General features: G+C 40.0%; 1 protein-coding gene across 1 annotated transcript in view; it reads left to right on the top strand.

Moving 5' to 3' along the window:
- Positions 1-12406, top strand: part of PTDSS1 (phosphatidylserine synthase 1) — a 60673-nt gene that overhangs the window by 33750 nt on the left and 14517 nt on the right. The window contains exons 6-9 of the mRNA XM_063079546.1: positions 1748-1899; positions 5041-5182; positions 7047-7159; positions 9996-10061. Of these exons, the coding sequence (XP_062935616.1) occupies positions 1748-1899; positions 5041-5182; positions 7047-7159; positions 9996-10061 (473 nt within the window). The remainder of the gene's footprint in view (positions 1-1747; positions 1900-5040; positions 5183-7046; positions 7160-9995; positions 10062-12406) is intronic.

The following is a 12406-nucleotide window of genomic DNA, read 5'->3' as shown; positions in this document are numbered from 1 at the left end:
TGTCAGCAGGGTCGGTTCCTTCTGAGTACTGTTCTGGTGAATCTGTTCCTGGCCTCTCTCCTGTCTCCGTGAGTTTCACTGCAGTCTTTGGCATTCCTCGGTTTGTAGGTGCGTCGCCCTCATCTCTGCCTTTGTGTTCGTGTGGTGCTCTTCCCATGTGCGTGTCTGAGTCTTCACGGTGTTCTTTTCATAAGGATGCCAGTCCTTGCAGGCTCGCTCTACTCATCTTGACTGATTACCTCTGCAACAACTCTGTAAATAAGTTCACATTGTGAGGCGTTGGAGGTTAGGGCTTCAACAGAGCAACTTTGAGAGGAAATAATTCAAGCCTTCCATAGCTCCTCAGACTCAGGCCTCTGTGGGGCTCGTCTCACCCACAGGATCTGGTGCCTTCCAGGAAAGCTGGTCAGGCTGAAGGAAGTCCCCCACATCCCACTCGCATGGTTTTGTTTCTGCAAATAGGTGTCATTGACTTCTGCTGAAGTTTCTCTCTTCCCCGTCTAAGGGCAAGAGTTCAGGCTCCATCTCATGGCTTGACACCTGGGAATGCACTTCAAAATTGTGTCAGGCCACCGTGGGTAAGAGTGCAACCAAAAGCCATCACATGCAGTAGCTGTTCTCTCCCTTCTTGGCAGCAGGTACATCAAGAAGAAAAATTCTTCATATTTATATATTGTTTATAGCTTACAAAATGCTTTCATGAATACCGTTTTATCTTGGCAGGATTTATTACGTAACTTCAGAGGTCTATAATTACACGGTTGTCTCTTTCCAGAGAACTCCCAAGCAATTGTCTTTGTAGTTGCAGACTTTCTTTAACTGAGCCTTCACACAGCAGGGCATGCTGCTCCGGACATAGCTGATGCACTCTTGGTTTTGGACAAAGTGATTTCCAAAAGATACTTCTGTTCCACCCTTGATCTTACTTTTCCGCCTTCAGGAATGTCCTCCTGTTCATCTCCACCTCTGGAAATTAGTCATTCCTGTCTTTAATGATCCCACTCCAACATGTTTTCCTTCCAGAGGTCTTCTCCAGTCACCTTCAGTCAGAAGAAATTTCTGTTTTGTCCTCACCATACTCCATTTATGTCACCTCTGTGACACTTGCCTCTACCCACCTTATTTTGTGTTCTGGTTATCTGGATAAACATCTGACTCTTTGAGATCAACAGCCTTGATTTCCTTCCACCTTGCACATCATGGGCATGTAATGAAAGGTTGTCATTATCGTAAATCCATTAGTGTGAGGTTTCCTGTTCACCTATGATGTTTCCTACATTATGGCATCAAGAGCTAACCTTTCTACTTTTTATCATTTATTCACTGTTTTACCTAAATATCTATGGGATATAACACATATTTTGAATTCTTAAGCTGCTAATTTTGAGGATTACGCCAATGCTTTGTTGTCAAATATGAAAACTTTCTGCCTGTTCCCCTTCCAGATCCTTGCCATGTTGACATCAGCCAAGGTAATTCATTGGTTGTATTTTTCAAGAGGGGCCATCGTTTCTTTGAACCATCCACAATATAAAAAACATTCCACAATATAAAAAGTAAGAACCATCCACAATATAAGAAACAAAAAACAGATTATAGACCCATTATTGTTTTTTTTTTTTTAAACATTAGGAAAAAAAGAAAATGTCCACAACTTTTCTAAAACAACACGTTAAAAGGAAATGCATTTCCCTTTGTGGTGCCCCAGTTTTGCTTTTTCCCCACTGTGGTCTCTTATGTTTCTCAGCTGTTCTTCATGCATCTGCTGCCCAACTTTGCTGAGTGCTGGTGGGACCAAGTCATCCTGGACATCCTGCTGTGCAATGGCGGCGGCATCTGGCTGGGCATGGTCGTGTGCCGGTTTCTGGAGATGAGGACTTACCACTGGGCGAGCTTCAAGTGAGTCACTTCTTTTTGGACATTAGTCCCAGTTTTTCATAATGTATATTTAAGTGCTTTAGCAGGAGTCAACTTGACTATGGTCTTTGATGAAAAGGAATAAATTTCACATTAATAATTGAAACTCATAAACCTAATTTCAAGCATTTGTCCGGAATATGCTACATCATTTATTATTTTCTCTGTTTCACTCCATGTATTCAGAGGGGCCTTTCACCCTCTTGATTCAAAATATTCCTCAAATCCATGTCCTGCTTTTTATCCCTACTGCCTCAGCCTAAGTTCAGACTCCTGTTGCTGCTTTTGTTAGTCCCCTGTACCCAGGTCAGCCCTTCCAGTCCTGCTCACACCGTTCATTGCTTGAGCGATCTAAGAGAGTCACATTCATCATGTCATTTGCCTGTGGTAGCTTCTCATGGTCTTGAAGATAAATGTGCATCCATGTGCTGGACAGGGGAGGTCCCTTTCTCCCCGCCCTCCCAGGTACCTGAGGCTCTGTGTTCCCCTCTCTTTGCCTGGGATTTGACCCATGGACCAATAGGCCAGGTTGATGTTCTTTTTCCTTGCTGGCTCAGCTCACTGTCACCTCTTCAGGGAGTTGTCTCTGACTGTAGTTTAAGGTGCAGGCCCGCTCTCTGTGCTTCCATGAGGGGCAGCGCACACTGCCGTCCTTGCTTTATCCTGCCGAGTTAAACTGGCTTCTCAGTTTGTGGCAGGAAGCATAGTGTGGATAAGCAAGACAAGAGAAGGGCAGTGAAAATGAAAGCAGAAGTAGCTTGATTGTGTTTAAAACTTTATTTTATATAACCGGATATGCTGCATTTCCCCACATTATCGAATATTCTAAAACATGGTTTTAAAGGGCTTCTTCATATCCTAACATAGGGATAAACCGTCAGGTATTTAAAGAGTTCCTTTTTATGGTCATTCAGTTGTTTTGAAGTTTTTGCTTTTTGTAAAGAAGCCTAGAGTAAACATTCTTGGACATGTGTCTTTGTGCGCAGCTCTGATTTTTTTTTTTTTTTTTTTTTTTTTTTGGGTAAAAATGAAATTCTTAGAAGTAGAGTACACCAATTTATACTCCCACCTATCATATGAGAGTACTTCAAAAAGTTCGTGGAAAAGTGGAATTAAAAGATAAAATGATCTTTCCACGACTTTTTGAAGACCCCTCATATATATGTATATAAATTTCACTGTTTCCTTGAATTTTATTTTTAAATTTTATCATACAGTTCTGAGGCACTGGACTTCTAGTCTATTTATATTGGATTTTCTTCTATTAGTGCTTTTTGTAGATTAAGAATATTAACATTTTGTCATAAATGTGACTGTTTTCCATTTGTCATTCTACTTTTAATTTAGTTTGTGGCAGGTTTTTCATTTAAACTTTAAAAATACTTTTAATCTTTTGCTCAGATAAATATTAATCTCTACTTTCTTCTAGTTCTTTAATGGTTTTACTTTATTATAAGTAATTTTTTTAATCTATTTCAAATGTATTTTGCTATACAATTTGAGAGGGAGATTCACAATGTTTTTGCCATTGATTAACCAGTTTTCCCCATCCCTGTTTATTAATAATCCATTCTTTCGCCAATGACTTGAGAGGATACATTTTTTATACACTTAAGGCAATAAGTATATAATGTAACAAAAACAGTAGCGGTGCTCCATGTACTTCTCCAAGCAACCTTTATAAGCGGTATCTCATTTGAGCCTTATCTCAGTCCTAGGGATAGACAGTTATTTTCTTCATTTTAGGGGTGACAATACTGAGGCTTAGGTATAGTAATGTGCCTAAGGATACACAGCTAGCAAGCAATTGAGTCTAAATTTATTGAAGGATGTCTGACTGCTTAGACACTACCTCACCACTTCCCTATTTTCACACATTTATGCTTCAAATTTGACTCCAGAATCATTTGTCAAGTTACCAAGTCATAAGCCCAAGTAATAAATAAAAAATTCTGCTGGTGTTTTTTTAAGTCACATTAAATGTATAAACGACTATAGATTAATTAAATTTAATCAAACTCTTTACTATATTAAATACTCTGAATCTTGATCACTGCCTCTCTATTCCCATCTTCTACGTCTTTCCATTCACTTTTGCCATGTTGTAAATACAGGTCCTTTGTGGTTGTGGTTCTTGTTTATTTTTGGGTAGTCTCTATTTTTGGTTGCCAGTGTGCCACCAGTCTTCTTGCTGTGATATTTTCTTAGTACATGCTTTTTGATGGATAGATGGCCGGATGAAGGAACAGATCTTGTTTCCTACCACTGTCTCCCACCCCACTAGAACAAGGCTGAGTTTGTTGGTATTTGTGCCTTCAGCATTTAGCACAATGTCTGAGACATTAAGGTCCTCGATATAAATATTTGTTGAATCAAAGACTCCCAGTTTTAAGTGGTATTTGCCTTGGATTTCGGCTCTCCTGGACTAGCAGGAGAGGGCTCGAATCCGCACCCAGCTCTGATGCTTACAAGGTGAATCTGCGTTAACCAGTGACTCTCTCTGAGACTAAATGCTCTAATTTGTAAAAACGTGGGACTTTTTTGTTTCTACCATGGGAGTACAAAATGTCTAATTGACTGCTTTCTAGAATTAAAACTAAGGAAGTTTAAATATTACTGTTCATCAACCCAAACTGTTCCCTTCTCGGAGGAAGAAATAGGATAAAGAAATGATGTGGGTGATCTCAAGATCAGGCGGCATGTGCTGTTTCACTAAAACGCCCACCTTGGGAGTCACATCCTTGCTGGCACCCACATTCTTCTTGGGCTGATTCCAGGCCATTGTCTTCAGTGCCTCTTCGCTTCTTTTGTCACCAATTCACAAATTAAAACCTCTCCCTGCTCGGCTACACCCTAGTCTCTGACAAGGATGACACCCTGCACTGTGCCTGTCATCAATGAAATTCCCCATTGAGAGTGCTTCTGTCCCCTGCTTCACCTGTGAAGAGAGACACCGTTGAAAGACTCTTCAAATAGAAAGCAAACGTTTTGTTCTGAGAATTTGCTATAAAATTGCCATGCACGGTGTTGGGTTTTTTTGTTTGTTTTTTGTTTGTCTCCCGCCCCCCCCCCCCCCCCCAGCCCCTGTCTCTTTGGATTTTCACTAGAGCCATTCTCTTACAGGGACATTCATACCACCACCGGGAAAATCAAAAGAGCCGTGCTGCAGTTCACGCCTGCTAGCTGGACCTACGTTAGATGGTTTGACCCCAAATCTTCTTTTCAGAGAGTGGCTGGAATATACCTTTTCATGATCATCTGGCAGGTATTTTTTTCAGATACCCAGAATGAGGGGATTAAACAAAAAGAAAAACCTTCTACTGGTTTACCTAACTACTAGCTAGATACTTTAGAAGATAGAATATTCTGCAGCTGGCGTATAGAATAATAAAGCAAAGTGATGTTATTATGCCTAAGGTCTTGCCTTGTTGTGAAGACATTTTAAAATATAGATTTTTGAATTATAAATAAGAAACAGATTAGATTCCCAGAAAACAGTCATGTTTAGCATCCATTGTCCAATGAGTTAAGCATTAGATTGCTTTTTAGAATGATCATTTTCAAAGGGTCAAATGAGAAAGCTTTTCTTACATTCCTAATTCAGAGTTTGATGGTTGAAATTGTACCTCAGCTGTCACCACTGTGGGTAATTTGTAGAGAGCTCTCTGCTGCCTCTGGGGAATTGGAGCCTTTTGGTGATCCAGGTCCTCCAGAGTCCTCCCCAGTGGGGAGAAGCTATGGTTCCGAGTGGACCATTACATGAAGGAAATAATGCAGACAGTTCAGGGCCTTGGCAATGGATGAGCAAACATCTGCTTTCTAGAGATAGCCTTTTTTATTGATCCTCCTGTCCCCGGGTTGTTTCACAATTTTTGGAGACTATCCAAAGGAAACCAGCTGTTGCCTGAAGGGTCTTTCAGAATTATTAGAAATTATACTCTGGATTCATAAACACAAAATATTCCCCACATAAGGAAAAAATCAGCAGATGTCACTTTTAAAACAGTCTTTCTTGTCTACACGTGAAGAATCACAGTGCTCATCTCAATAAATAGAGTAATGTATACAGAAGTGTATGTGAACAGTTAAATAATCACCAGGGATTAGATAATTCAGTATTTGTAAAAATGGGACTGTAAGTGGATTGGGATTAAGCTTTGTTTTATCGGGGCAAATGTCATGGAAGGGTTAAGTTTTCCTTCATCAGGAGGAGGAATGATTGGATTTGGCAAGGAGAGATACTAGTATACTAGACTGGAGCTGCCTGGCAGCATTACATGGAGCTCTGCTTGCCCATGGGTGTGAGCATTGTGCTATGATCAGCTCTCCACATGTGGTGGCAGTTAGTGGACTACTTCATATTTTATACCCTTAAAGTCGGTGCTATGGGAAAACAACATGCATTTATGTAATTGAAATGAACCTGCCAGTCCCTGTAATGTGTTCTCAAAGCCCAGCGACCTTTCTGTAGCCTTTGCCCCTTGTTTGAGATCTGGGGCCAGGCTCTGGGCAGAGAGCAGCCACATGCCAATGCAGTGTCTTATGCTGCCAAGGACTCATCGGGATGAACTGCACCTCAGGGGAAAGTACCACTGCCCCTAGGTGAAATTGGACCAAGCTCTTATACCCACATTTAAGAGCTGTCTTTGGTTCAGACACGGATTACACAAGTACATAGTCTTCTCTCACGAATGTGTATCAAGCTTCTTTTGGCTATTGAAGCACTTATTTATCTATAATTGGACTTCTTTTAGATCTGGCCCAACTTCTGTAAGGCTTCATAAGTTCGTTTCCATGATTTATGCTGTGCTCCAAGCATTTCCCTCCTGACTATCCCAGTAGATCAGATACATGAGCCAAGTGACAATCATGTGAACCAGGAAACATGACAAATAGCTGATGCTCTGAGCCCCTGTGCTCTTCTCCCACCACCCGGCAACTCCCCCCAGACCCCCAGTTGCTCAGTGCTCATGTAGCTAGTATGAATAGCAACCCTTGGAAGACCCCATATATTTTCTGAAAATGCTTTGAACATACCAATTATTTTTAGTTGTAGAATGTCTGTTTTTAAGGAATATATGATTATTCCTATCAATACCAGGTTGAATAATTTCTCCTTCTTTTTTCAGCTGACTGAGTTGAACACCTTCTTCTTGAAACACATCTTTGTGTTCCAAGCCAGTCATCCATTAAGTTGGTGTAGAATTCTCTTTATTGGTGGCATCACGGCTCCCACAGTGAGGTAATTCCATACAAGCCTGATTGTCATTTAAGTACACTAATCTGCTTTATATTGTCGTGTTTAGCATAAGGGAAAATCATATAAGCTAGCAGATTTTTCATGAAAATACCCTTCTGAAGAATCATACATCCAGACTGTAAAGAAAATGTTTTGTTCTCAGACCTTAGGACCATTACTGGAGTTTTTTTAAAAAGAAAGTGAACAATCAATCAATAGTACTATCTATTATTTTCAAACCCCTTTACAATCTTTCACTGCTGTTTTTTTTCTTTTTTTTCCTCCTATAACATTGCATTAAAAAAAAATTAGTAGCAGTGATGCTGAGTTTTTTTTAAATGAGAATATCGGAAAATATTTATGGTAGAAGTAAAATCATAAATGACATTATTTTTAGAATGAGACTTTATTAGCATTTTCAGACCCAATTAAGTTAATTTCCTTTTTTAAATGTCCTTCCTGAATTCCTTCACATATTTCTTGCCCAGTTACAATCAGCAACCTTGGTTGCTGATGATGACCTTGGGCATTCATGCCACTGTTCTCCTGGATTCATGTAGGGCCCTAGAGGTGAGGCATTATTCAGAGACTGTCTCTCACAGACTGATCCAGGAAAGATCAAAGCAAAACACTTTTACTTTTTTCATTTTTCCTATTTTGGGAATGGCATTTGGATTTTATAAGTAATATGGAGTACCAACATTGATTAGTAGAAATACCAAAGATCTGCCAAAGATACAAATGTAAACTAAGCAGTTTCAAGAGTTAGCTTTTCAGAAGTAGGATTACTTAATTCATCATTTTTAACGTTCTTGCAAAGCACACAGCTAGAGGGCCTCATCTGATAAGGAAAGTCATCGTTCGCCTTGGTCACATGGACCCCCAGCTGGCACCTCTTCTTCTCATCATTATTATTAAAAAAAAAAAAAAAAATCCACAGATCCTGTATTGAACAAACCAAATAAGACATGTCTGAGTTCTATGGAGTTAAGGCCAAAAATTCTATCTTTTTATTATGACCCAAACAGGAAAATAACAGTTGGTAAGCCAGCAGCCTTTTGAAACTTTACAGGCCAATGGTCTATTAATGCCCCCTCTCCCCACTCCCAGCACCCCCCCCCCCATTAAAATATATAATTTGTTTTGAAGACTTTACAGTTATTTTCAGGGAATTTTTAGCAACAGTTCCTTCATAAAATTAAGAGAAATCAGCAAAGTCAGTAAGACTGGAAAGAAATCTCTTCTTATAGAACAAAATAGCAAATAATATCTGATTTATTTCAGTATTGTTAAACATTCCAAAACAAAAACTAGGGACTGAAAATCCAGTGTTTTGAACTTTTGAGAGCTCCTCAAAATTTTTGCCAAACCCTATGGATCTCTATTTTCTATTTATTTTTTAAACAATTCTCTTTTGTTTACAAATCAGCCACCTCCTGTGTTCATACACTGCCTGATGCAGTTCCCATGTGAGGAGGTGCTTCGGCAAGTTGCTTGGAAGATGGAAGGGATCTAATGGATTTTAATACAGCCATCCCAGTTAGCAAGTGCCAGGCCTTAAAAAGAGAGAGAGCTTATAGGCTTCTGGATAAATCACATACACTGCATCTCCATTTTCTTCCTTTTTGATTAGGCTTTCACACGGGTCTGCTTTGAGAAGGCATTCTTTTAATTTGATAATGTAAAGTACAATATAGGGAAAATGGGTACAATTAGAGGATAAATCAGCTGACTGGCAAAAGCGAAGTGGATAATGACAATGTGACATTAGAGCAAAACCTACATTCTTTATAACTAGAATTCTTCAGTCTGGTCTTGGGGTGAGGAGGTGATACCCCCAAAGTTCATGGATGAGCTTTAGGTATCCATGAATCCTATGAAGTTTAGGGTAAAATTTTGTGCCTTTGTCATAGCTTTCAACACATTCTCAAAGAAGTCTGTGATCCTCAAAAGATGATGGAAAAAAAAAAAAAAAAGATGATGAGCTCCTGGTTCTGATGCTACTTCTGAAGGTGGACTGAGTGTCAGGGGTACTTGTGAGACTCCAAGTCACCCTGTCCCATGGGTTGTTGAGCACTAGAAATGTGGCCAGATCACACTGAATTGTGCTGTACATGTAAACCACACACCAGGTTTTGAAGAGTTGGTACCAAAACAATATAAAATACCTCATTATAATGTTTTGATATATTTGCTCAAATATGATACGTTAATAGAATGGATTTTATCTCTTCCTTTTACTTTTTTAACATGGCTACTAGAAAATTTAAAATTGCATTTATGGCTCGTATTATAACTCTCTTGGATGGTGCTGTTCTAAGCCTTTCAACTCCAGGTCGTTGCCCCTTTCTTCTGATCTTGTCAGTTACATTCAAAGTCATTAGCATTCAGTGACGGTGAGATGCAGCTGGAGTCCCATTCCAGTATCTAAGAGCCAAAAATGTGCATATTTCTTGCCCAGTTACGGTCAGCAACCTTGGTCCTGGAGATAGCCAGAGGAGACAGTTGATGAACAGTGCAGTTGACCCTCTGGAGTCACCTCCACAGAGCTGGAGACTGACGCACCCACCCGTGGTTGCTTTGGCTCAGGGCTGTGCCAGTAATCTGGCTCTTTAAACTGCACTCACCTCCCTCCAGTCCGAATTCTGAATCTCTAGCTGGAATGCATCCACAGGCACTGGCTTTCTTTTCCTTTGAATAGAAGTAGACTAGCCAACTCAAGGACATGGGACGGGGGGCGGGACATTCTTTTATATTCACTCTGTCAAAGTGATGGAATTATGTATTGACTTGTTGGTCTTCTAGAAGCTCTCAATGCATTCCAACTTTGTTCTTTCAGACAGTACTATGCTTACCTCACTGACACACAGTGCAAACGCGTAGGAACACAGTGCTGGGTGTTTGGGTGAGTAATTTATTATTGTGGAGCTTTAAAAACCACTTAAGTCTCTAAATTTCTTCAAGCATTTCTTGAACCTGTGTTAGGTGCCTTTCAGTGCAATTTTCCTATGATGGCAAGTGAGCAAGTTTTGCTGCTTTTTACATATCTTTCATTTTTAACATTTTCTCTTTTCTGATTTAACTTAAGAATAGTTACTTGGCAAATTATAGAAAAGAGGGTATAGAAACTGCTCTCTTTTTAAAAAAGTATTAGGAATATTGTTCCAAAGACAACTAACACATACAAGGGTACTTCAAAAAGTTCTTGAAAAATAGAGTAGAAAGATAACAGAAATCTTTCCGTGAATTTTTGAAGTATCCTCATAGCCACCTGGTTATAATTTATTGTCTTGTCACAGATACAGATGCTATATCTCAATTTATTATTATTTAACTGATTTGAAAGAGCTGTTAGGTGCCTAGTTTAACCCTCCCACTGTTAAATGTAAGACTCTCTTCAGTATCTCAGGTAAGTCATTCTTCCACTTTTAAGCATCCTCAACAATTCACCATCCCATTTAGCAAGTGAAGCTCCAGAGACATCCAGCCAATCTGTCCATGAAGTTCAGTCCCTAAGGTAGCTTAGATTAAAGATCTAATTAATCTAGGTTCTACATTGAGTGTGGCAGTATAAAGAAAATCCAAGGAAAGCCCCACAGTAGAGAAAAAAATCACTACTTTCAAAAGATTTTTAAAAATAGAATAACTTTTTTCCAATTAAAAAGTAATACATGCACATGGATAAAAATTCAGAAAAGAATATAGAAGAAACTAAAGATCATTCAAAGAAGCCAGCCATTCAGAGATCATTGTTGTTAATATTTTGATGTCATTTCTTTTAAACATTTTCTGTGTGTGTATGTATATGTATATGTGTGGGGCAGTGTCTAGCTCTCATTCTAGATTCTGAGGGGTTACCTATGGTTTTAAAGTATAAAAATGTTGATACTCAGTCTAGATTTAGGCAAGTTCCTCCTACCCCCAGAAGACAAAGGGCCACTGTCATTTGCTTCTCAGGAATTCTGTGGTGTAAGCAGATTTTCCTACCCAAAGTGATTGCAGCTTAAAAGGTGATAAGAAAGATTTGGTTTCCTTTGTTCATTGATGTAGCAGGAGGGAGAGTTCATGCGTCTACCAAGTTTCTGGTGCACTGAGCAGAGGAGCCCCTCCCACTTCACAGGGAGGGCACGTCAGGGAAGGAGGGACGTGGGCTGTTCCTTCTTACTGTCTTGTCCAAGGGAGATATGATCTTTCCTGCATTTGAGCACTTTGCCCCCACTTACACATTTTTTCCATATGCATTTTTTCATTCATATTTTAAAGTCCTCGGCAGGTCGTATTCTAGTGTGGGGTGGATATTTTTCACAGAACTGTATCAATTTACCTGTTGAGGAAAAGAAGTGGGTTGGAGGGAGAGGCAGTGTCATGACCAAGTTTCTTTCTAATGGAGCAGCCAAAAAATATAATCCCCATGGTGGGAGAAATGGTAAAGCTAAACTAGGCCAAAGGATGTTAGAAAATGCTGCTGCAGAAAGTTGTGCCTTGTTGAAAAGTGCTTAAAATAACGTAAAATGCAAAGGAGAGATCCTTTGGTTTACTGAGAACTCCCAGAACAGTGATATCAAGATTCATGAATTTTGTGAGCAGCGTTGGGCCCTGCTGAAAACAACAAATCCATCTTCATGAATCACACACGGCAGGTCCACTCGCACGCAGAACACTGGCAAGGCTGCCTCCTGCGCATCCCCGCTGTCAGCCAGGGAAGGTGACCAGGAGCCTGAGCCTCAGGGCTCTGCTGTCTGAATGTTTGACCTGGAGGCCACCACCTCCCTCCCCAGCCCCGTCTGGCCCCCTGCCTCCCTGCAGCCCTCATTTTATTTCCTCTGCTGTCAAAATAGAAAACACTTAAATGTCTGATCTTCTTTAATAACGAGTTGCTGATCTGTAACTTTCTTTTCACTGCTGTTGGAATGATCCCTCGCTTTGGCAAGATGTGAAGATATGAGAGGGAAGAGTAGAAGCACCCCACCATAATACATTCTGAAATGTGCCTCTTAGGAGGGGGAAGGGCAAAGGTCAAACAGGTCCAACCACCTGAGGGTTTTTTTTCCCACCGTTCCACATGTTTTCCTCTGGAGGGGAGCACTTTCTCTTCTATAAATATACCCTCAACATGTTTTAATGAATTACTTGCTGATGAAATTAAATACAGACTTACTCTGTCATCCCAAAAGTTGTACTGTAGATCTGAGGTTTTAAACCTTCACGCCTAAAAGTGTTGGACACAGTGGAGATAAGGGTCCATCCAGC

The sequence above is a fragment of the Cynocephalus volans genome, chromosome 15, assembly GCF_027409185.1.
Source record: "Cynocephalus volans isolate mCynVol1 chromosome 15, mCynVol1.pri, whole genome shotgun sequence".
Classification (NCBI taxonomy): Eukaryota; Metazoa; Chordata; class Mammalia; order Dermoptera; family Cynocephalidae; genus Cynocephalus; species Cynocephalus volans.
This window is presented reverse-complemented; position numbering and strand designations above follow the sequence as displayed.